The sequence below is a fragment of the Planococcus citri genome, chromosome 1, assembly GCF_950023065.1.
Source record: "Planococcus citri chromosome 1, ihPlaCitr1.1, whole genome shotgun sequence".
NCBI classification, from domain to species: domain Eukaryota; kingdom Metazoa; phylum Arthropoda; class Insecta; order Hemiptera; family Pseudococcidae; genus Planococcus; species Planococcus citri.
In genome coordinates, this window is record NC_088677.1 from 90,795,183 (window position 1) to 90,820,038 (window position 24,856).

Sequence of the window (24,856 nt, forward strand, 5' to 3'; positions counted from 1 at the left end):
TTAACGCCGACTATCGCGGTCCGCGGGCGATATTTTAAACATTAATCGCGGCTTAAACTGCGAGCTCGACTGCGAAACGAACGCCATTTGCCATTTTTGTGCTGCGGCCGGTGCGACCTAAAATCAGTCGGAAAACGTCGTCGGAAATCCAGAATCTGACGATCGAGCCAAAAAATGGGCCATTTTTCCAGCGGAAGGCAGCGCCGAACTGTGCTCCAAAATCGCAAAGTGACAAACAAAATTCAAAAAATTCTTCGTAATACCTAATTAGAAACGTCTCGAAAGTAGATTACGAACGAATAGGTCTTTTTTACATTATACCGCGTGCTCTTTCGGCGATTTCATTTACAGACCCCCCAAACATAAAAAAAACTGCCAACTTGGAAACGCTGTAAAACGAGTAGAAATTTACGCGTGGACTAACGCTCGGAATTTTTTTTGCTCGCAATAAAAATCGAGTAAAATAACGTTTTCGAATAAGTCGCGGTCGACACGCCGCGCCGAGTCCGAATCTCGGGTCCATTTTTGCGGAGAACCGCCGCGCCGCGCCGCGCCGCGCCGCTGCTTCAGCGAGAAATTGCTACTATATTGCAAAATACTAGTCCGATCGCAAAACGAAGCCAACGAAGGTCATTTTTGGTGTCAGCCTGGTCAAATTAGTCGGAAAACGTCGCTTATTGAAAATGCGAAATTCGACAACTTTTTTCCAACTCTTTTCGAATCCAAAAAATGGAAAATTTTCTGCAGAAGGAAGCGTCGCGTCGTCGAAACAATCTGGCACCGCGCAAATGAATTCGCCATCCCGAAAAACCTCCTTAGCCCCCCCAATTTTCAGCTCGATCGGAGCGAAAAAATTTTTTTGCGCGAACTAACGTCTTTGGATTTTTTGGATATTTTTCAACTTGAAAAAAGTCGAGTAATGGGACGTTTTCGACTAATTCGAGGTCGCCACGCCGAGTCCGAATCACGCGTCCATTTTTGTCGAGGAACGCCGCTTCAGCGAGAAATTGCGACTATTTAACAAAATACTAGTCCGATCGCGAAACGCGGCTCATATTCGAGATCAGCCCTATCGAATTAGTCAAAAACGTCGTTGAAAATGCAAAATTTGACAACTTTTTCCCAGCTCGTTTCGAGTCCAAAAAATGGCCAATTTCCAGCGGAAGGAAGCGTCGGTCGTCGAAACGATCTGACACCGCGGAAATGAATTCGCCGTCCCGAAAGACCCCCCCCCCCCCGCCCCTAGGCAAATTTTCAGCTCGTTAGGAGAGAAAAAGGTTTTGTGCCCGAAAAAATGCGCGAACTAACCCCGTCGTTGTATTTTTTTGAATTTCAAAACAGTCTTCGAGTAAAAGGCCGTTTTCGACTAATCCGCAAGTACGCCGAGTAGGAATCTGCTGTCAGATTAGAGCGATAGCCCCTTCTTCTTCGAAAATGGGCGCTCAGCATCTCGGAATCGAAGAAGCCCGCGTCAAATTTGACGTTATATTCGAAGTCAGTCACCTCGAATTAGTCGAAACCCGTCGTAAAAATTTGAAATTGTGCAAATTTTTTTCGCTCGAAGAAAATACCGTTTCTGAAAGAACGGTGCAGTTTGGTGAATATCTCACGCCGGAAATGAATTCGCCATCCCGAGAACCCCCCCCCCCCCCCAGCACAATTTTCAGCTTTTTTTGTCCAAAAAAATGCGCGAAACTCCCTTTGCTTTTTTTCAATTGCGACTATACTTGGCCGAATACGAGTCCGATCGAAAAACGAACGTCATTTTTGGGATTTTTCTTTCGATTTCCAAAAAAATCGAGTTTTGATGTCGCCGAGTCCGAACGTCCGAACGTCCGAACGTCCGAACGCGGTGCCCAATAAGCGAGTAAGAAAGTATTGTGCGAGTAGAGAACTAGAAGAATACGTAAAAAATTTTATTAAGTAAGTATAATTTTATACACAACTGAACACAAGATTTACGAGTAGGTAAAGATACATCTCGACCGTAAAAATAGCGAGTCGATGGCGAAAGCGTCGAAGAGACTGAATCTTCAAGAATACCGTAGACTAGACTGGTGGTTATAAACGACTCGCGTCTGGGCCGAGAGTACCGTACCTACATATTTGTATTACTAAAAAATCAAATATAGGTACCTACGTAACGTTTACGAGCTTGGCCTCATTTAATGGCAAAATTATCGAAAATCCTATTTACACCGGTCACTACGTAGTTACCTACGAGTTAGTTTTCGAAGGATACTAGGTAAGTAGGTACTCGTAAGTCGTAGTAGCGTAGTATCGCAGGTAGCTTTGAAATGCAGGCGACTGGAAGGCGACCCAGTCGTATCCGGATCGACCTGGCCAGCCGGTTCGAATACCCATCTCGACGGAGTAACTCCATTTTCATCGTATTTCTGCGTAGCAGTAGCGCAAAAACGTGCGAGCCACGTGATTATTCGCACACGCACGCCATCGCCATCGCCATTGCCATTGTCGCAAACCAAACCAAGTTTGGCAAAATACATACACAAACACATAGGTACAAATTACTAAGGCTAGGTACAATAATACGTAAGAAGACAAAATACGCGAATAGGAATAGTAACAAAGTAGGTAGGTAGATAGGTACAAAGTACACAATACGAATGTGGTACCTACATCCTACATAATATAATATGTACGGATAGCTATCAAATGTGAATGTCAACGGCCTCGACCGCTTGCTGCAGTCTTTCGAGATGGCTCGCCGCGCCGCGCCGCGCCCAGAGAAGTCGCGTCGTGATTAATTTGTAGCTTGTAGCCTATACTCGTGCGCGAATTAAGATGACCAGGCGAATAAACCTTTTTAATACCTATTACTTAGGTAAATGCTTATAAATCGCCTACGTTACGCGTCTAGGTACGTGGATGAATACCTAGTAGTCGAATAACAAATGATGAGCGGACCAGTCGGTGCGACGATGCAACGAGCAAATGGCAAAATCAGCACATCGCATCGTACTCGTAGGTAAGGTACGCTTGTCGCTTATAGGACGCGAGCGGTGGCGGTGGCATTGTTTTCGGCGGCATCGACGTCGCCGGCGACGGCGGCAGGAGTGGCGGTAGCGGTACCGTCTTCTAGGTTTACTCGGGCTCGTTTGAGAATATGCTTGGTTTCGAAGATTTGTTTGAATATCGCCTTTTCCATGCGTTTTTTATTCTTGTTCAACGTGGTCAGTTTGCCCAACGTTTCTTCCAATTCCTTTTTCGTTTGGCCCAATTCTCTTTTCAAGCGCTTATTTTCTTCTTCCAAATTGATTATTTCGCAGCGTATGTCTGCAACAAAGACGAGACGAAAACGATTAGCTGTTAGCTGTGCGCACTGCGCAGTACGACGGCGCGACTGTTTGGCGATTTATCACGTTTCACATTTCACCCTTCGCTCCTCGCACCTCGCATCTCAAATTCAACCGCTCGCGCTCTAAAACAACTAACCGACTACCGACTACCGAAACAGGTTGGGGACTTACTAGTTTCGCAGCCGTTGCCGCTGTCGAATTCGAAACTGGTGGAATTTCTTCCGTGATCGCTATCGATACCCAAATCGGGCGAAGTGGCGCTATTCTCGCCGCCGGAGCCGGAAACTTTCCTCACCGCAACGCACGTGCTCTGGATAGGTACACGCAAAAACATAAGTCAAAAACCAATAGCTACATAATATGTATGTAGATGTACATATGTACATAGTTGTAGTAGGATACTCGACTAACCTTATTTGTATTGTACGAGTCTGAGGAGTCGTCGTTTTGGCAGCCAAATACACGATCCATGTCCGAAGCGGCGCTGGCGAAATAGTCGTTTTTCAGACGAGTCGGACTACTCGGTACGGAGCTGGATAGTAACGGACTGGAAGCGCCTTTACTACGATTCGGACTAGATGGAAGAGAAAACGACGAGTATGCCACCGTCGCCGCCGCCGCCGCTGCGGGCGAATTGAGCGAAGAAAATAATTTGGCGGCCGACGATAAACGAATGGTCGCAACAGAGGCCGATTGATGGGGTTGGTCCTCCTCCTCCGAGCTGAGATCGAAATCGGACGGCGTAATTTTGGAACTTTGCAAACGCTGTAGCCGCGATTCCAACTCGTGATTGGCCGATTCCAGTTCTTTTACTCTTTTTTCTAGCTGGCATTTGATAGTTTCCAGGTGATGTACCTACGAATATCGCAAATACACCTAATTAGTACACTAGACAATACACATACACATACCTATACATACTCTACTGACTACGTACGACGAGTAGGTAGATGTACGAGTACATGACTAATTGACTAACGTAACGCAAGCGCAAGGTAAGTGTACACACCTACACACACTCAATTCTACGCAAACGAAAGGTAGCTACAAGCAGGTAGTAGGTACGAGTATTAATACGTATTTATGTAGTATCGGTATCGATATCGATACCTCGATACCGATAGAAGCATGCGTTCTGCGTTCTGCGTTCTGCGTTATTCGTTAGAAACATATCGAGTACACGCGCAAGCTATTGGTTCAACTAGTTTAACGGTCGGTACATCAAAGGTAAGAAGTACCTACCCACCTACCTACGTATTAATGTTAAATTTAAAATGCAATGACGCGGAGATTAGACTGCACACTAAACTACACAATGCGAACGCAGCCGCAGCCGCCGCAGCAGCAGCAGCAGCAGCAGCGTTGGCGGCGGCGACGGTCCGAGTCAATCAACGGCGCGGCGCCGCACCACCAACGCCAGCCACATCTATAGGAGGTAGGATACAAATACAAATACAAAAGCTCGGCTTTTAGGTTAAAACCTAACACTGCGATGATATCCGTATGTGACCGATGCCTTTTCTGTCGCCATCAGCACGCAGCTTCTTGTTACGATTTTCGGTACGTATGTTTTAATATTTCATCAGGTACAGGTGACATGATGTCAACTTGGGCCAAGTTGCGAAATCCCAACAACAAGTACTGACTCGAGTCACGAGTGCGACTGCGAGTGGTAAGTCGAAAAGATATCGGTCACGCGATAAGTTCAGTTCGATTCGATTCGATTAGGTTAGGTAAGGTTAGGTTAGGTTAGGTTGGTTGACTGGTTGCACAGCACAGCTCAGCGATTGCGACAAAACGGCAAAACGGCATAACAAAACAAACAAAGCCAATACGTAAAGAGTAATTTGTATGTACGAGTACTTCAATTCGAACTCGAAGCCTTACATAAAGTGGTTTATCACGTCGGTGAAGTTCCCGCTGCAATCGTAACTTCTCATTGGCTAACCTCGTCCATTCCAATATTACGTGCGAAGTGGTAAGCGTGGCTACGTCTACCTGATATCTAAGCTCAGCTTCTCGCGCTAACCAATCCCGTTCCACGTTCAACTTGATCAGCTGATGAGTAAAATAACCAACACCAATATTTGTACCAATTACCGTCCTCGTTGTTTTTACCTTATTTTGTTTTTTCCCCTTTCATTTCGCGAGTTTGAAATTTGAACGCCATCCGAGTACCGGCGCGGCCCCCGGTGGCAGATTTCAACTTTAACCGACCCCCGAATCGCAAAATCATACGAGTATATTCCGCGACATTTTCGTCACGATAACTAGTTACCTAGTAGGCCTACCTACACCTAGACCTACGAGTACGACCAACGACCAACGACCAGTATGTCGACCTCTCGAGTATTCGAGTACATACGCGTACCACTACCGGAGGAAAAGGGAAAAAACTAACCCCGCAATAACAACGACATCGACCGTCGCGTCGACGTAAACAACTGTACCTGTAGAGAGCGCATTCTTCCGCGTGTGCATCCGAACGACTTGGCGTTGCCAGCACGGTATTCCAGTACATACGCGTAGTATTTGTATTTTCAACGCACAAAAATGCAACTCGAGGAGCACGAACGCAGCTGGCGATAGTACACAACGTAACAACGTAGTACGTACATTGCGCTAGTCGACAATCGACATTCGACATTCGACATTCGACATACAGATACCCAGTTTCCCACTAACGAGTATTTCGCGTTTCCGGTACCTAAGGTACCCCGCACCTATTCGACAAACGATCGCCAGACCAGGTACGAGTACCATTTGAAAAATGAGAGTACCTAAGAAGATAAATTACTGATACGAAACAAAATCGATTTGTATTGCAAATTCAGAATTTGATCAAGTAGGTATTTTTCATCGACCCCGACCCCAACCCCGACCGCGACCAGGCGACCACCGTTACGAATTCGCTGAAATGGTGCCCAAACTATAGAGGAATAGGTAACTGATTATCGTCATACGTACGAGTACTCGTATACTTAAATTACGAGTATGTACTAATAATACCTATTAGTATGTCTATGTATCGTATAGGTAGAGTGTAAGTACGAGTACAACTTACTCTGAAATCGGCGACATCGGCGTTGTTATTGGCAAAGGCAGCCGACTGGACGAGTTGCCCGTCTCCGTGGTCAGTGGTGGTGGTGGTGGTGGGCGGCGGCGACTGCGACTGCGGCTGCGGCGGCGTTGGGTTGCCGAGGCGGTCGTCGCAACGAGCGTGCAGTTGGTGCTCGACGTGTTGTTTTTCCATTTTCAACTGCTCGTATTTGTCCTTCCAGTCTCGAATGCTTTTCTTCCACAGGTGCTTCTTGTTTTGGGCTTGTTCGATTTGGTGGACGAGCTCGCGATGGGCGGCCAGACTGGACTCCTCTTCGGCGCGATAGGCGATTATCTGGCCGAGCAGATGCTTCATCTTTTGCTCGTGTTCTTTCTTGAGCGTTTCGTGCTCGTCGACTTGGGCGGCGATCTTGGCGCGGAAGTCGCGCTTCTCCAGCTCGCACGTGTCCAGCATGGCGCGCAGCAGCTGAATTTCGTTCTCGAATTTGCGGGTACGCTGGTCGGACGCGTCCACCAGCTGCCGCAGTTGCTCGACCACCGCCGCCTTGTCGGCCAACTCTCGTTCGGCTCGGTCGCGCTGCTGCTGCAGCAACGCCGCGTACCGCTGCCGTTCGTCGCGCAGCTCGGCCGCCAGCTGGCGGTCGCGATCCAGACGCGCGTTTTCCGCGTCCCGCAGCTCGCCGCTCAGCCGGCGCACCTGCTCCTCGAGACGCTGCGATTCGGCGCGCGCCTCGCGCAGCTCTTGGCCGGCCAGCTTGAGCGACCGGTGGGCCGTGTCCTGTTCGCGTAGCTGCTCCTCCAGCTTGGCGCACTGCTCGCGGCACAGCTTCTCCATGCTGTCCTTCTCGAACAGCTCCAACTCGAGTCGCCGGCAATTCTCGCGATACTTGTCCAGCTGCGCTTCGTATTCCGCGATTCGCGCCGTGTACGCGTCCAGCTGCTGGACGCCGCGCAACAGTTTCTCGTTCGCTTCGCCGAGCTGCTCGAGGTCGCGCTTGCACCGCTCCAGTTCCGCGTTGGTCGTATCGTTGGCCGCCACCAGCGATTCCAGCTCCGCGATACGCTTCGACGCTTTCTCCAGCGCGTCGTCGATCGGCGGCTCTGCGGCCTTGTTTCTGCCCGCCTCCTCCTCTTGCTGCTGCTGTTGTTGTTGTTGCTGCTGCTGCTGCAGCGAGCGGCACAGTTCGTCGGCCGACTTCAGCTTCTGCCTGAGCTGCTCGTTGGTCAGCTCGCATTGCTTGTACTTGAAAATGTTCTGCTCGTGTTCCAAGATGACGCCGTTGTAAGCCAGCTTGGTGGTGCGCAGGTCCGCCATCACCTGCTCGAATTTGCATTGCGTCTCTTCGAGCAGCTCGGCCAGCACGTCGTTGCGCGTCTTGGCCTCCTCCAGCAGCTGGTGCAGTCGCGAGCAGCACAGCTCGCACAGTTCGAAATGCTCGCACACCTCCTTCAATTTCAGCGAAACGAATTTGTCCAGCTTGTTGGTTTTCGCCAAATGTTTGCACAGCTCGCGCAGATCTTTACGCACCACCTCGACCGTGTCGCGGTATTTCTTCGTATCCACGCAGTTTTCCAAATTTATCTTGTTCAGCAAATTACGCAGCCTGGTTTTTTCGCTCAACTTTTCCATCTGCGGAATAGAAAAAACGAATAAATGAATAAAAACAATCGACATCGGCAACTCGAAGTAACATTACGAGTACAACTAGATCGTAAATGTACGAGTATTTATATGTACATATATGTATATGTACTAGAGGGCGTACTAACGTCCGTTTTTTTATCAGCCGCCGTCGATAAACGGTGTGAATTTGATTGCGACGCTGGCGATCGTAAAAATTCCAATTCTCGGCGCAAAGATTCGTTGATACTTTCCAAATTATGAATTCTTTTTTGCATCTGTCTGATATCGGCGACGTCCGGATATTTCTGGCCTGTATACGTAAAACAAAAGAAACGAGAACCAGTAAGTAGGTAGAAATACATATCCGCGAGTATCCTATCTCATCTGCTAAATAAAGATTCGTTGTAATAACAACTTAGGTAGGTACCTACCCGGTGTGTAGGAAGACGCGTCCGAATCGGAGTTTGAACGGTGCGTGGCCGCCACCGCTGCCGCCGAACGTTGTCGCTTCGAGTAGACTTTGGACGCGGAATTGGTCAAGCCGATTCTGGCAGCCGAAACGTTTCTGTCCGGTTCGGACCACGTTTCCGATTCCGAATCGAAGTCGCCTACTTTGGGAGGAGCTTCGTCCAGGCTGACGATGGCCGAAGACGCGGTCACCGAATTCTGCATTTCATTGGCCGGCGTTAAAGCGGAGCCCGATGTCGGCGCCGGTGCCAACAAATGGTCGCCGTCGTTGTCGTCGCCGTCGTCGTCGTCGTCGTTGCCATTTTCGTTCGCCAGTTTGTGGACGCCGGCGTTGCTGAAGACTAATTCGTTGCCCGGCTCCAGACGATGCACAAACGAAATGGATCTTCGGACCACGTCGACGTCGACGTCGTTGACGCGCAAATCCTCCGAATCTTCGGTCGATGCGAAATCGGGAGAGGCGCTGCGACGCAGCGGCGGCGGACGGCGGACGGCCGCGACAGCGTCGTAATCGTCGTCGCCGCCGCTGAAACTCAAATTGATTTCCGAACAATCCGGCAATATGGGCACGCTCGAGTCGACCGTCGAATCGCCGAATTTCAAGGCCGCTGTCGCGGAGGCGCCCATGGTGGTGGACGGCGTAGCGTAGCTGTTGTTGGTGTTGTTGTAGTAGGTGCGGGAAAAGGATTTGGAAATTTCGCGGCTCTTCTCGATGGCCTGCTTGAGAAGTTGTCGTTTCTTGGCGTTGATGCCGGACGCGTCGTGCGCCAGCAGCGATTCCAAGAAGCAGGCCAACTCTTCCAGACGGCTGGTGAGCAGCGCGCAAGCGTTGAACGCCTCTCGGCGCGCTTTCTCCGCTTCCTCGAAGTCGTCCTTACGTTTGACGCACTCGAGCCGCAAATTGTGGACGAGCGCGCTTTGGCATCCGCGCTCTTCGTCGCTGACGGCCACTTTGCTCTCCAGCTGGTTTATTTTATCCAGCAACGCTTTCTTCTCGTCCAGACAGCCGCGCAAGTGCTCTTTCAGCAGCTTAACGTCGTCCGACATGGACGATACGTTTTCTTTGTCGTCCATCTTGTAATTTCTCAGCGAGCACGGCTGCAATTCGCGCATCGCGTGACCGTAGCCGCCAGACGAGGCGCCGCCGCCGCCGCCACCGCCACCGCCAGCTACGGCGCGATTATCGTTGCTGGTGCCGCCGCCGCCGCCGCCGCCGCCAGTCGTCAACTGTTTTCGCAAAAGATCGTTTTCTTTTTTACGTTTGTCGCCCATTTTATTCAATTTCTCGATTTCGCGATTCTTATCCCACAGCTCTTTGTTGACCAGTTCTTGTAAATTGAACGTGCGCTTCTTCAGTTCGTTTTTCAACTGTTTGATCAACTCGTCCCGCTGTACGAGTACCGTTGTCAATTCGTTTTCGCCCAAATTAGCGTACTTTTCACATTCTCCGCCGTCGTTTTCCGACTGCGAAGCGCCGCTGCCTTTTTCGTATTCGTCCTGTTTGGAAAAAACAAAAACAAAAACAAAACATAAGACACGATAGGTAATTAGGTATACGTTTTTAGTCGTTTACGTTTTACGTTAGGTATGCGCGCTAGATCAATCAGGCGTGTTTACCATGTAAGCTGCAAGCACGAGCTATAAATTTATCCGAATGTCGAAATTTTACGACGCGACGCGCGACCCGCAACGAATAAAAACTATCGAAACTCGAAAACACGATTGGCCGGTATTCGGCGGTACTCGCAGCCTTCGGTAATGTTAACGCGATGTAATCGACGGCGCGGCACGACGACCAAATAAACACCTCCGGTAGCGCTGCTATTTTTTCATATTTTTCTCCTTATCCACGACTAACGCTGCAAAACATTTACAGATTTCAAAATGATCTTCGCACACGTTCCGAGAACCATCAAAAATAGCGTATACATAATATATACGTACGCACGCACGCACGCACGCACGCACGCACGCACGCGTATTTTTATGGTGTCCCTACCTAGTTCCGTAACTGCCTACTGCCTACTGCCTACCAAACTCAGATGGAAAACCATTCTCATCGCGTCGTCAGAAAAACGTAATGTACGAGTAAGATAAATTGCCTATGTAGTTTGCCGTGAATACGTACCGAAGATACGTAATATTCGTATTTTCAAGAAATGATGGGAAATAAGTTGCCTAACCAGTTTGCCGTAAATACTGGTACCTCTACCTACGTGTATTGTCATCTCGTGTTAACAGGGTACTGTACCTATTGTGTACGTGTACCTCTACCTGCACAGTACACGCTACACAAGTATACTCGTACAGGGTGCGCAAAAATATCGTGAACCCCGAAGCAAACTTTTCATTAAAAATAAACGCGTATGGTTATCATCTCAGTCTAACGACCAATCGTGCGCTATCATTATTACTCGTATCATTCGCTGAGATCAATCGAAATATTCAGCAGAAAACTTTTTTAGGGGTTCACGATATTTCTGCACACCCTGTACATGTGTACACGAAGGTAGGTCGGATTCGGGAAATTGTCCGTGAATCAGGTAGAGGTACCTACGTACTTTACTTACCTCTACTGCTACAACTACCCGCAATACATACATATATGTGGGATAGGTAGGTACAGGTAGTTAGTTAGATACATTTGACATGGAGAGATTGTGTAACACCCTTCCTTCGTTTCTTTCCTGCCGTCGGCTCCCTCACTCCCTCCTACTTTTCCTCGCTTTCGAAATGAAAATTTTTCCAAGTACGAGTACAAATGTAAGTAGGTAGTAGGTACGAGTAAATTTAAAATTTCGCGCATTTGGAACCGTAGGAACTAGAATGAGCATTGTTCTTCTTCGGAATGCGAGTAATTTTTAAATTTTTGCGCTCGTTCAGCTGCGAACATGTTCCAGGACGCGATCGCGATCGCGATCGCGATTTATTTTTTCTCCTCTCGCCATACTTTGCTGCTCCTACTCGGAGAACTGGGACACGTTTACTCCGAGTGTAGTTCTCAGTTCTCACTGTAGACTGCTAATCGGATGTGAAAATGGCCGGATCGTTTTGAAGAATGCTTACGTGTACTCGCGGTAATTTGAATTTCACCGAAACTCGTTCTACTCGGCTTGTTGGTGGAATTTTCTTCAAAACGATACGCGCGCCGAGTTACCAAAAGTGTAACCTACTCGTAGTTAGACGTTAGAGCCTCCGATTCACCGATTGTTGCCATTGCCGCGGTAGTACCAACCTCATATTTTTTGAAATTTCGCAGTCCTCGCCCGCCCACCGTGAACCCGTCCCCGAGTGCGCGAAAAAAGACACTACACATACGCTAATCTGATGACTAAATAATTTATTACGGATGTCCGTTGTTCCGTTTGATGACATAATATTAGATAGAAAATAATAATTATAATGACGACGACGATGATGATGACGATAATACATATATAGTAATAATACAAGCGATTGTACGTGCGTACGCGTAGCAATAATATGTATGTAGTTGTAGTAGCGTGATAACGCGACAAGTTCGCGTAAATGCGTCGTCGTAATATATGTATAAGTAATACGTAAGTAGCTAAAGTAACGATAACGTAACGTGTTGTATCGTGTCGCGTCGCGTCGCGTCACGTTACGTAATCGAGTCAATAAAGCGTCAAGATTTTGGAAGCAAACAGCGGTTGGTGGGTGGTGGGTGATGGGGTGTTTCGGCATAAAAGCCGCAAGCGAGCGGTGAAAATTTCAAGAGAAGCGAAGTGAAGCGAAGCGAGTTTTCTAATCGTTTACCTCTGAAGTGCCGCCGCCGCCGCCGCCGCCGGCGCCTGCGGCTGCCGGAGATCGTAAATTTAGCGTCGGCGTCTTCTTTAATTTCTTCTCGTTGGCGCAATGCGCGCAAGCTGAGCACTGTTCGTAAAACTGCAACAAGTCTTCTTTGACTTTGCGTAATCTGCCGTTGATTTTTTTGTTTTCGATTAGTAACCTTTGTACGATGACGGCGGTGCTTTTATCATTTTTCGACGATCCATTTTGTTCGGCACTCTGTTACAATCAACCAACCAACCAATAATGAGAACCGATTCGCTAATTGTACTCGTACTCGTATTCGCAATGTAGGACATACTCGAGTCGAGTCGTATACTTGATAAATGTACTCGTACTCGTAGTACTCGCTACCCTACCTATCTACCTACAATGCGGTGTGTGTCTACTGTTCCAATCAGCGCGGTGGAACCCGCTACGCACACTCGCACAGCCAAGTAGATTACTACGTAGTACGTAGACGTACAGGGTGTCCAGAAATATCGAGTACCCCTAAGAAAGTTTTTCATTAAAAATAGTATATGTAAGTTGGCAACGTGAAATACTCGTAGATGCGTATTGTTGGTGGAATGTTATCTCTCCCGGCCGGCCAACAACCAATCATGCGCTATCATTATTACTCGTACTCGTATCATTCACTGTGACCAACCAAAGTACATATTTAGCAGAAAACTTTTTTAGGGGTACTCGATATTTCTGGGCACCCAGTATGTATGTATAGTAGGTAGGTAGCCGGTAGGTGCACTGGTAAATACAAGTAGATTATATGATATGTATTATGTAACTTACGCAAGTTAACGCTGACCGCAAGCTTTCATTTTCCTGCTCAACCTTTGCAAGTTTTTCGGTCAATTCTACTTTTTGTTTTTCCTACAAACGAAAATGAAATGTTGTAAGTAGGCCTACTCGTAAGGTACCAAGGTACCTATGTACGAGTATGTAATTGTAGGTAAGGTATATAAGTAGGTAGGTAGGTAGAGGTACTCGCCATTTTCTGCAATATATCATCGCGTTTGGTACAGTTGTCGATGTACAGTTCGCGTTCTTTATGTAGGGCGCTCAGTTCTCTGTTCAATTCGGCTATTTCTTTGTTGGACAAATTGATTTTTCTCTGCAGACTGAAAACGGTTTGTTCTAGTTGGTCGTTGTTGGCTTTCACGCTTTCCAATTCCATATTTAGCTGACTCAACTAGAAGCAAAAAAAAACACACACAAACATTACATACTTTACGTGAATTGGCTATAGTGTAAGTACATACATATAGGTACATACTACTCGTAACTACTACTAAGTAGTAAGTACTCGTAGGCAGTCGTATCCTACATCACATACATTTATATCGTACATATGTACATAGATGTACGTGAGTAGACGACACGACACGACACTAACGTACGTGGCGATATACTCGTATGTAATGTGCCCGTACTTGTACATTGTACGATGTACGCACTACGCACTTACGCAGTGCATACAAGTAGCAATAACGAAAGTGCCTCGTCGACCATACTACGACTACGACTACGACTACGAGTAATTACCACAGTATGTACGAGTAGTAGCAATAGCAACCCTTATACATGTATGTAAATACGAGCTAAGTATAAGTATTAGTATAATAATGAGATGTGTTACGTTATAGTACTAAATGAGTAGGTACGCGTACCTGAGATTCTAATTCTGCGATTCGTTTATGCGACAAGGTGGTTTTACTGAAAGTGGTGGAAAGCGAAGACGCATCGACTGAATCGCCGCCAGACATGAACATGGCGGTACTGTGTAAGCCAAATTTCGGATCACTTAGCTTCATTTCTTCTACTTCCTGCGCAAACGACACAGCACAATGAAGCTGATTCGTTCAAAATACGAGTATCGAGTAATGCCCATCGGCTATATTAACACCCGTACGCCTACATCTACCTACATATATAGGACTAGGTACGTACGTACTGCGTGTACGTACTACGTATATACTATATATGTAGTACTCGTACAATATACGATGTTGAACGCGATGTATATTTATGTACGTTGTTGCAAGTTTGTAGGCACCTACAGGTATGTACAATTATACATTGTATAGACTAGAGAGGTAGTTGTACTCGTACTACTCGCATTGTACTCGTACCCGAAGAAAAAAAAGTTTTCACTTTGGAAATGACGATTATTAATAGCGACGAAAACGAAAACGCAAACGCAAAATGTCGAAATTTCAATTGCGAGCGAAGCATTTTCTCCATAATTATATGTACTCGTACGATGCAAAGATGGATGGCATGCGTGCACTTGGGGCCGGAATCTATTGGTCACCCAGCGGGCCAACACAGTACATCGCATCGCCCAAGCCATAGCCAGAGACTCTTTTTGATTGGTGCGGTGCGATGCGATGATGGGTACTCGATTGAGACCAATTTGGGTATGTTTGCGTTTGCGATAGAAAAACTGCTTGGTTAGGTGTGCAGCTGCAGGGCCGCAAGGCCGCAGCGATGCTCGTTGACTTGAGGGATTTTTCGGAGCGTACTTAGGTCTACAGACACACAGGCCATTTTATAAGTACGTACGTACGTAAGTAAGTAAGTAAGTAAGTACCTTTTCGAGCTGTTGGATTTTCTCGGCGTATAACTTTTCCTTGTCCTGAAATTCGTACAGCGTTTTCTCTTTTTCTTCGCGCAAATACAGCGTCACCTTTTGCGCTTTGAGCAGTAGCTCGTCTTTTTCGTCCAGATCTTTCTTCAACTTTTCAAACTCGGTCTACGCCAACCACAAAAAACAAAACAAAACAAAACAAAACAATCAACATTATATTTGTGAATGCTCGCACAATGCGTAGTCTCTTTTGACTTTTTTATTATCATTTTTTTTTTTTCGTTCTACGAGAACAAATTAGGTAGTGGTATAGAGATTCGAGCTTGTAGAGTCGCATTCGCATCTACGTACACAGTAGTACACAGAGTCCGCGCCGGCGAATAGGTAATTACCTTAATTAGGTATACCGCTACCGTAATACCTACGAGTAGGAAAAGTGCTCACCTGTAAGTCGACATATTTTTGATAAATATCGCCACCGTCGTCGTCTTCGAGATATTTATTTTTTTGCTCCATGTAGTAAATGCGCAACTTGAGGTCGTACAAGCTTTGTTTCAACGTTTTATTGTCGACATCTTTGTCCAGCGTCACGTCACCACCTAAACAACAGCGTAATAGCGCAAGAAAAAGAAAAATTAAACCTCCACTATCGTACCCAACAGTAACACGCGATTCAATACGCGATACGCGAAATATGCGCTATGGGCTACGGCTATGGCTATGGCTATGGCTAATCTACCTACGGTAATGTTCTATAAATAAACACGGCGTGGCGTTTGAGTGCTTTGATCGAGCGCGTACGCGTATGCGTAAGAAAAAGTAAACTCGGTCCGGATGCGACGGATGCTAATGACTTTTTTTTTTATTGGGTATTCGACTACTCGTATTATCATTTCGAATGTTGAAAGCAAACTCGCACGTGTAGGTAAGTCGGGCTCGGCTCTGTCAAACAACGCAACGCAACGCAACGCGACGAAGGAACCAGATTTTGAAGAGAGCGCGCGATAAAGAAAATTTTTTGGCAAACGCTATAACTGCGACCGCGTGAGTCTGCACAACAGTACGAGGGTATGCCCCTCGCCCCTCCCCCACCCCAACCCCACACCGCATGGCACGTATACGCGTAAATGGTGTACGTCTACGTGGGCCTACTAGCTTTTTGTTTTGTCTATTCTCCACTCGTCCATTCGCTAGCCATCGTATCCGCCATTCGAGTATTAGTGGCACTGGCACTGACACATTCTCTTCGTCTCGTATGTACTTTTTTTTCTCATCCTAATACGCAAATTTGCTGCACCTCTCTCTTTCTCTGCCCTGCCCAGCCCAGCCAAAACAAAATTACCTTCGCAGTCATAATATTTTGTTGGCTACCAACGCCACGCCACGCCACGCCACGCCACGCCATGCATACGCTGCGCTGAATGACTCGATCACGTAAAATACTTGCTCAATTAGTTTGGGCAAAAATACAATTGCGTATACATTTATACAATGTCAGGTGTAGGCGAGGTGTAGGTAGAAGAGGTAGGTCTAGGTACATAATTTGGTAGACATGTACAATGTACATATGTGTATTACGTACGTTTAGTACCTACGCTATGTGGGTATGTTTTACGTCTACGTACCTGAAGGAGCGATAGATGCTGGCGAGCCGTCTGAGCTGGAAGATTCGGTGATATCAGCCATCGATGGATTTTCCGCGTCTTTTCTGTAAAATAAATCGAAAACAATCAATACGAACGAAAAGTGAAAAGTACGGGCGGGTGGTTGTTTTTCTACTCGTACTCGAGTTGAATGAAAAGATACCAAGTACATACAAAATGGCTGGGTTTTATAGGGGCAGGGGGCATGGGCACCGGTAGTGAAATCGATTGCTCTGTGATTGTGATACTCGTAGTCGTACCTACTCGACACTCGTCTGAATTTCCTACATCGGCATTCGGCGTCAAAATTTACTTAGGTACGAGTATTTTCAACCAGACGCAGACAATTAGGCCTACAATTTGAATGAAATTTCCATTGACATGTGAACGTACAGAACGTCTGACTAGAGTCTGTACGTATTACGAATACACGACACGTACGAGGGTCTGAGTCTATTACGCTAGAACACTCGTGTATGGTAAACGTCGACTATATGCGAGAAAGGTACGAGTACGAGTATACTAGTAAGTAAAATAAACACAAATAGTAAACAGAAAGGAATTCGAAACGTAGACGTACTCGTACTCGTACTCGTACGTATTACCAATTACCATATTACCATATAAGTAAGTAATAATACGAGTACGATATCTTTGTGTTTGTATGTAGTACGTACTGTTCGTACGAGTATTCGTAGTTTTGTCCCTCACATCAGTTCTCGCGTTCGCACTCGCACTCGCACTCGCGTCTCGCATCCTAGTCCTACTGCCAATGAATGATGAAATATACAATATATACGTACGAGTAAAACGAGCTAACAAGTCGAGTCAAGTACGTACTTCCTATTTACTAGGTTAGTATGCGTATGTGCATGTGTAAACAATACACATACACTGTAAGCTGTACGCTGCTAAGGCGAACATTGGCGATGCGACCGCGACCGCGAACTGCACCAAAATAGAAACACAGTTGCCACATTCATCTCTACGCGATGCGGTGTATCTCTGGTACGAGTACATAGCTACATACATACTCGTACGAATATAATGAGAAAAACGTTTGTAAGCAGTGCGGCGCCGGCGGGAAAAAGAGCACGCGTAGCGTGTTCGAGAGATCAGAAAAAATGAACGTTATGTAGATGCAGGATGCAGATATGTACGAGTACGAGTACGAGTACGAGTACGAGGAATCGTTACAAGGGGGTGCTCCCTTATCGTATTAACGAGGTTCTATCGTAGGTTTTCAATTTTTCGACACCGCAACCGACGCGACCGTACATAAACGGTAGCCTATCGCATTCGCTGATACGATGAAACCAAACTGGATGAATATCAAAATTCCAATACCTATCGATAAACGATGGAAAATTCAATTACGAAATCCCGAACAACGTCAGCGTGCAGCGTTCATCTTACGAGTATGACATTGTAAAAAAGTGACTGTTTGTTTCTTCTTTCTTCAGCCTGCAGTCCTGCACTGCACTGCTCGCAAAATTTCGTGCAAGTTGCGCGGTTGACGTAAGTCGTAAATCGACCGGAGAAGACGTGATTTACGTAGGTACCTTAGTTTCCGCTTTAAAAAATCGACATTTTAGGACGTCGCATCGGTAAAACGTTTTTAGCGAATTTCCAAATGTGAAAGTTGAAATGCAAAGCTCCAAACTTATAAGTAGAAATACACCAGCACGCAGCTGGTAGATATTGATATACGTAATACGAGTACGGAGTACCTAGTACTTATGTAGAAACGATTTCTGCGTCGAGTGTGAAAGGAAACTGTCGAGCGTTAAGTTCGAGTCTATCGCTTGATATTTTCTTACTCGCGGCTTCTCGAAAACTTTCATCAGTTACACGTCGTGTCTCGCATCACCTTTCAACGTATGCGCGCAAATTTTGGACTACCAGCCAGCTACGCTAGTGACGCGGACGTGCTGAACTGCTGATGCTGAAACTGCAACTCGCAAATCAAATACCTTTAGCTACCCACCTGTGTGACATTTAGGCTATTCCTGCTCATCCGTGGATCCGTATCCGATATCCATAGCCTGAGACTATACGACGCGACGCAGCGTCAGCGTCATCGTCCTTTAGCACTTAACAAACGCAACGCCTCGAGATTCCAGAATCGAGACCCGAATTTTTCGACAAGCGCAAGCAAACTGCCACTCGGATGCGAATTGCGACCAGATGAGAAGATACTCGTCGTACGACACAGCTGAAAGCTCGCCCGCGCCGCAGACGTGCAGTGCAACTGCGCCTGAGCCGAAGATGATACGAGTATCAAAAACACGAGTACCTACGAAATACGTACATACGTAACGTACGCTATTTACACGAGTACCTACACAAACACACCTACTCGTCTCGTCTCGACCCTTACGGCGTGCTCGCAAAGTAATATCGACTACCTACCATAGACCATAGACCTATACGTACATACAGGGTGCGCACAAATACGCGTATCGTGAACCCCTAAAAAAGTTTTCTGCTAAATGTTTCGGTCGATCACAGCGAATGATACGAGTACGAGTAATAATGAAAGCGCATGATCCGCGGTTGTTAGACACAGATGAATAACATTCCACCAACCATAATACGCGTTTATTTCACGTTGCCAACCTATCCCGGCGGTGCCAAAAACGAAATTTTATGGCACTCTAGGCTCATAAAAGTGACATAATTCCGCCATTTCATGACTCTACATTAATATGCTCTAAAAACTGCACAAGGTATGTAACAGAAAAATGTTACAATTATGTCATGCCATTAAAATTGTGCTTTAATTGTAACAAATCAAACCATATTCTGGTGGCATGAATGTGATTTTAAAAGGTCACATTTCAATACCATTTTTAGTGGATCAAAATGTGACTTGAAAATGGCATGGCATGAATTGTGTCATTTTATTGTTACCAATATGAGCAATCATCTTAGTACTCATAATGCCACCTACAAATGTGTCATTATAGATTTTCATCTAATGCTATATTATGGCCCATAATAATAGCACATGAAAAACTACCTGAAATGGTTTAGAAATGTGACATTATCATGTCATGCAGCAAATCATGTGGTTTAACGTCACATTAATGTCACAGTTTATGTTCACATATAAGGGACTTTGATCTATCCCATAATTGCACTCCACATAAGATAACATAAAGCTACCTTACAGCAGTATATAAAATTGCTCTAAAAAAGTAACATGTATGTCATATCAGCAAATTACAAAACAATGTCAATTGTAATGGCTCTGAAAAAATATCATTTCAGAGTGAAATGAAAGTGCTTGCAGTATGACAAACACAGTTCTGCAGGAAGTTGTGTGCCTTAATGCACATAAAGAACAAATTTTTAGTTGTTATTGATGTCACACTTTTATGCCTCATAATTTTCATTCTTCTATTGTATCATAAAAATACCAGAAGCAAGTGCATAAAATTGCACTCATTAAAGAAACATTAGTGTCTCATCAGCAAACCATAAAATGACACATAAGAAATTTTTCAGTTTTACAGCACACAAAGACCACATTTTCAGCTTTCATGAATGTTTCTCTTTTATGTCCCATCATGTTCACTGTTTTATTGTATCATAAAAGTGCCAGAATCAAGTGCATAAAATTGCACTTGCCAAAAAAACATTTATGTCCAATCAACATGCCTTACAATGACTCTTTGGAAATAGTGAATTTTTTATGACATATTAAGGTCAAATTTTCAGTTCTTACCAACATTTCTCTTTTATCTCTCATAACTTTCATTCTTTTATTGTATCATAAAAGTGCCAGAAGCAAGTGCATGACATTGCACTTGCAGAAGAAACGTTAGTGTCTCATGAGCAAACCATAAAATGACACATGAGCATTTTTCAGTTTTACAGCACACAAAGACCACATTTTTCAGCTTTCATGAATGTTTCTCTTTTATGTACCATCATTTACACTGTTTTACTGTATCATAAAAGTACCAGAATCAAGTGCATAAAATTGCACTTGCAACAAAAACTTCAATGTCTAATCAACATACCATACAATGACTCTTTGGAAATTGTGCAGTTTTTATACTCAACACATAGGTACATTAAGATCAAATTTTCAGTTTTCATCAATGTTCCTCTTTTATTGTTTTTTTATTGTAGGTATCAATAAAGTGCCATAAGCAAGTGCTTATAATGGCACTTCCAAAAGAAACATTTATGTGCTATCAGTAAGCCATCAAAATAATCTGCAGGAAATTGTTCAACTCTGCAGCAAATTTAAACCAAATAAAATTACATTTTTATGTCCCATAATTTCAATTTTTATATTGTATCATAAAAGTGCTTAAAAAAAAGCTCATAAAAATATACCAAACAAAGTGATAAGTATATCATTTCAGCAATAAGTCATGAAAGGACACTCATTTATGCCATGATGAAAATGATATCAACAGTACCTATGATAAAATCACCATAAATCCCTTAAAATTATGTGAAAAGGAAAATTGTTGCATTAATGGCATGTATATGTAACAAATTATGAGGACAGTAACAATTATATTCCACTTTTGTCCTTATATGAAATATTCACAGGGTGGCTAGCTGCACTAATCTGTGCTCAGTAATCCAGAGGTCCCAGGTTCGAATCCTCTGTCCGGCAGAAAATTTATTAAAAATTGAAGCATGTTCCAGAAAAGTATCTCATAAATAAATATGTTAAGAATGGTAATACAGCTATAAATGATGAAAAAACTTGAATTAATAATTAATAAAAATAGTTAATTAATAAATACTGCTAAAATTAACAAATGTGCCATAAATGTGACATTAATGTGACTTTGGTATGATATCTTGATGAATACTCTGTGATAAAAATATGGTGCACTAGGCACTTTGAATGCCCACATATGTGACATTAGATCAGATCAGAAATGTGCCATAGCTAATGGCACATAATAGAGCATATAAATTTCGTTTTTCATGCAACATTTTTGTCACCTGGAAAGTACACAATTTATGTGACATGAGATCAGGCCAGAAATGTACCATAGCTGATGGCACATAATAGAGCATATAAATTTCGTTTTTCATGCAACATTTTTGTCACTTGGGAGGGATAAAATTTATGTAACATGAAATTGTACTTAGAAAGTGCCATGGCACATGTCACATAATACAGCCTATAAATTTCGTTTTTCATGTGCCATTTATGAAATTTTAACATGATGCATAAATGTATCATAGATATGCCAATGAAAAAGGCCTCTGCTCATGTTACATTAATGTTGCATGATAAACGAAATTTATATGCTCTATTATGTGACATGTGGCATGGCACATTTATGGCAAATACTTGGCACCGTCGGGATATTTTTAATTAAAAAAAAACTTTCTTCGGGATTCGCAATATTTTTGCGCACCCTGTACTATTAGCGGAGGCAAATAAGAAAAGAAAAAAAACATTTTTGGCTACCCGAGCTTTTATGATGAAAAATTGTCAGGGATGGTTTCCCGAATACTTAATTCCTGAGAACGACCACCCCGCAGACGCCCGGCCAATTTTTCTAGGGGGGGGGGGGAGGTGAACCCTCCCGTACTGGTTTTTTGCAGTTTTATCCTCGGGGGTCGATTTTACGTCGAAAATGGCTTTAGTTTTGTGTTCTACGTCAAATTCCCGAACTAGTGATATATCAACTGTCTTTCTACCCCTAAGGGGGGAGGGTGGGGCTAGAACCATTCAAATGTGAGGGGTTTTACAAAAAACACAAAAAAGGTATCGGCACATTTCAGAGATGAAATGGCCCCCGAGAGCGTTCGGGTTGATACTAGCATGGAAGGTGGGTACCATCGAGAAACTTCCGCGTGAAAAATTTCAGATCCACACCACCTCCCCTTTTTGAGGAACCCCCCTTTTCTGAAATTTCAACGACAAGTCTTTTCTCAGCCCCATTTGAACCGATTTTGAAAATTTTTCAGTATGCTAGGTATATCCTTAGTAGGTATCCGGATCGCCACAAAAATTTTCAACCCCCTCCTCTCATATTTACCCCTCAAAATAACGTTTTTCAACTTATTTGATGCTTTTTTTTAACAATAGTAAAAACTGGAATGGGCTAGGTGAGTGTAGCAAAAATCATATTCGTGCTCGGCAGTATAGAACCTTAAGAAAACGACACTCTACTCATTAATACCTAGTTATTTCCCCCAAAATTCTCATTGTAGCCCCAACCCTCCCCAAGACACATTTTACACCATTTTGAGGGGTAAATTAGACGGGAGGGGGCTGAAAATTTTTGTGGGGATCCGGATACCTAACCTACTAAAGATGTACATAACCTACTGAAAAATTTTCAAAACCGGTTCTGCAAATGGGGCTGAGAGAAGACGTGTTGTTGAAATTTCAGAAAAGGGGGGTTCCCCAAAAAGAGGAGGTGGTGCGGATCTAAAATTTTTCACGCGTTAGTTCCTCGATGGAACCCACCTTCCATGCTACATAGTATCTACCCGAACGCCCGCCCCCCCCCCTTAGGCGTAGAAAGAGAGTTGATATATCACTAGTTCGGGAATTTGACGTAGAACACAAAACTAAAGCCATTTTCGACGTAAAATCAACCCCCGAGGATAAAACTGCAAAAAACCAGTTCGGGAGGGTTCACCCCCTCCCCACAATAGAAAAATTGGCCGGGCGTCTGCGTGGTGGTCGTTCTCAGGAATTAAGTATTCGGGAACGGGAAACCATCCCTGACAATTTTTCATCATAAAAGCTCGGGTAGCCAAAAATGACCAATGTGATTAAAAAAACAGGTCTGCGATCGAAATTAGACCAACTGGCAGGGGCGATGGTTTCGCAAAAAAATAAAAGGTCATTACTTTACTTAGTTGGAACTAGAAAGTTTTCATTTGTATTTCGTTTGGGAATGCCGAATTCAACCGCTCGCACTCGAGTATTGTAATCGATGGTTTGCTCGGCCGCCGGTAGCAAAAAATATGCGCCTCCGCTCGTATACGAGTACCAACTTACATTTAGCGCGATGCGATCGATCGACACTGGAATTGAACGAACCCTGTCCGCGATACTTTCGGCCAAAGTGCGCAATAGTGATCGACCGATCGAATACAGCGAAAGCAGTTTCTGGTACATACTAATTTTCCAAATTGATCGACGGCTATTGTAGAAATACTCGTACTCGTACTCGAAGCGTGAAAGCGACGACCGCGACCGCGACCACGACCCGAGCAAAGTGAAAGCGAAAACTTTGCAAAAGCTTGCCGCCTCTATTTTCTAACCACAATCACCACCATCGATGATACCGCACTCGGCGCTGACGTTGATTACCTATCGACGAAAACGGAAATATGTAATTCTAGATCGGGATGAATCATCCGTAGCTCGTAGCGCAGAGAGCAGAATAAACAGCTCATCGCGATCACCGAGTGTGAGTGATCAACTGATCATACGTCCAACTCGAAACCAGGACGCAGTTGTCGGTGTTATCTACTCGGTATATGAGATATATAATTACATATTACGCATTCGTTTTCAAAATGATGCTCTCGATCGAAACTCGCATAACTGATCATACGGTGCGGTGCGGTGCGGTGTCGGTGTCGGTGTCTGTCTAATCGTCAATATCGAGCAACATGTATCATCTACTCCTCAATGGTTACTGGTTACTGATTAGTGATTACTTATTATTGGTTATTGGTTATTGGTAATCAACTTACGAGCTACAAACTAATCATCGTATACTTACGAAGCACTAGTGCTAGTCGTAGTCAGTTTCTTGTACATGAAATGCGGATTCTGGCTACAGCTCACACCCAGTTCACGTACGATAAGATCGTACAGAAAACATATTTTTTACAACAAAACTTTTCACTTTTTTCGGTAACTCGAGTATAGTCGATGGTCGATGGTGCGAATCAACGATCGCGAAATAATTCGACTGCCACTGCCTACGTTACGCGTTATCGCAGTTAACTTATCATTACCTACCGCGAATTAATCTTACGCCGACGCCGCCGCCGACGCCGAATCAAAAATCAACAAAACTCGTATTTTGTTTGATAGCAACTTTTGCTTTTGATAAGACGCTACATCCGTCGCAACGATCGTAATTATTGCAAATTGCTATTATCGTACGTACAAATAGCGTTAAAAAATACGCGGTGCGCCAAACTCGAAGTAGACACCACAACAACTGGCAAGCTTTGTTCAATCGACGTCAAACTTTTAATAAAGTTGAACTTTGACCGTTAAAATATAATATCACTTCCATATTCCAACGTTTACTTTTCTGTTGTCATTCAAATCGTCCAATGAATGAATGAATGAATGAATCACGAATCCACGAATCGAATGATA

General features: G+C 44.6%; 1 protein-coding gene across 5 annotated transcripts; it reads right to left on the reverse strand.

Annotated features, from left to right (window-relative positions):
- Positions 1–1,903: 1,903 nt before the first annotated feature.
- LOC135841088 (uncharacterized) lies at positions 1,904–24,733 on the reverse strand. Of its 5 annotated transcripts, none has more exons than XM_065357891.1 (15): positions 24,246–24,731; positions 16,495–16,577; positions 15,314–15,468; positions 14,873–15,034; positions 13,950–14,105; positions 13,271–13,471; positions 13,072–13,152; positions 12,250–12,501; positions 8,436–9,969; positions 8,151–8,314; positions 6,385–8,010; positions 5,208–5,378; positions 3,732–4,175; positions 3,492–3,630; positions 1,904–3,297 (listed from the first exon to the last, which is right to left on the reverse strand). In XM_065357891.1, the coding sequence occupies exons 1-15, from the start codon at positions 24,281–24,283 to the stop codon at positions 3,008–3,010; spliced, it is 5,496 nt and encodes a 1,831-aa protein (XP_065213963.1). In that variant the 5' UTR covers positions 24,284–24,731; the 3' UTR covers positions 1,904–3,007. The 5 variants fall into 5 exon arrangements, with proteins under 5 accessions (XP_065213963.1, XP_065213970.1, XP_065213978.1 ...); XM_065357898.1 differs by lacking the exon at positions 24,246–24,731 and adding an exon at positions 18,500–18,783; XM_065357906.1 differs by lacking the exon at positions 24,246–24,731 and adding an exon at positions 17,860–18,216.
- Between the last annotated feature and the right edge of the window lie 123 nt (positions 24,734–24,856).

Bases quoted from the DNA above. Each gene is read 5' to 3' on its own strand.
- LOC135841088 (XM_065357891.1), bottom strand. From the start codon at position 24,283: ATGTACAAGAAACTGACTACGACTAGCACTAGTGCTTC. The intron at 13,153-13,270 runs GCGAGTACCTCT...TTTCGTTTGTAG, and splicing joins ATGATATATTGCAGAAAATG to GAAAAACAAAAAGTAGAATT. The intron at 9,970-12,249 runs GTAAACGATTAG...TTTTCCAAACAG, and splicing joins GCGGCGGCGGCACTTCAGAG to GACGAATACGAAAAAGGCAG.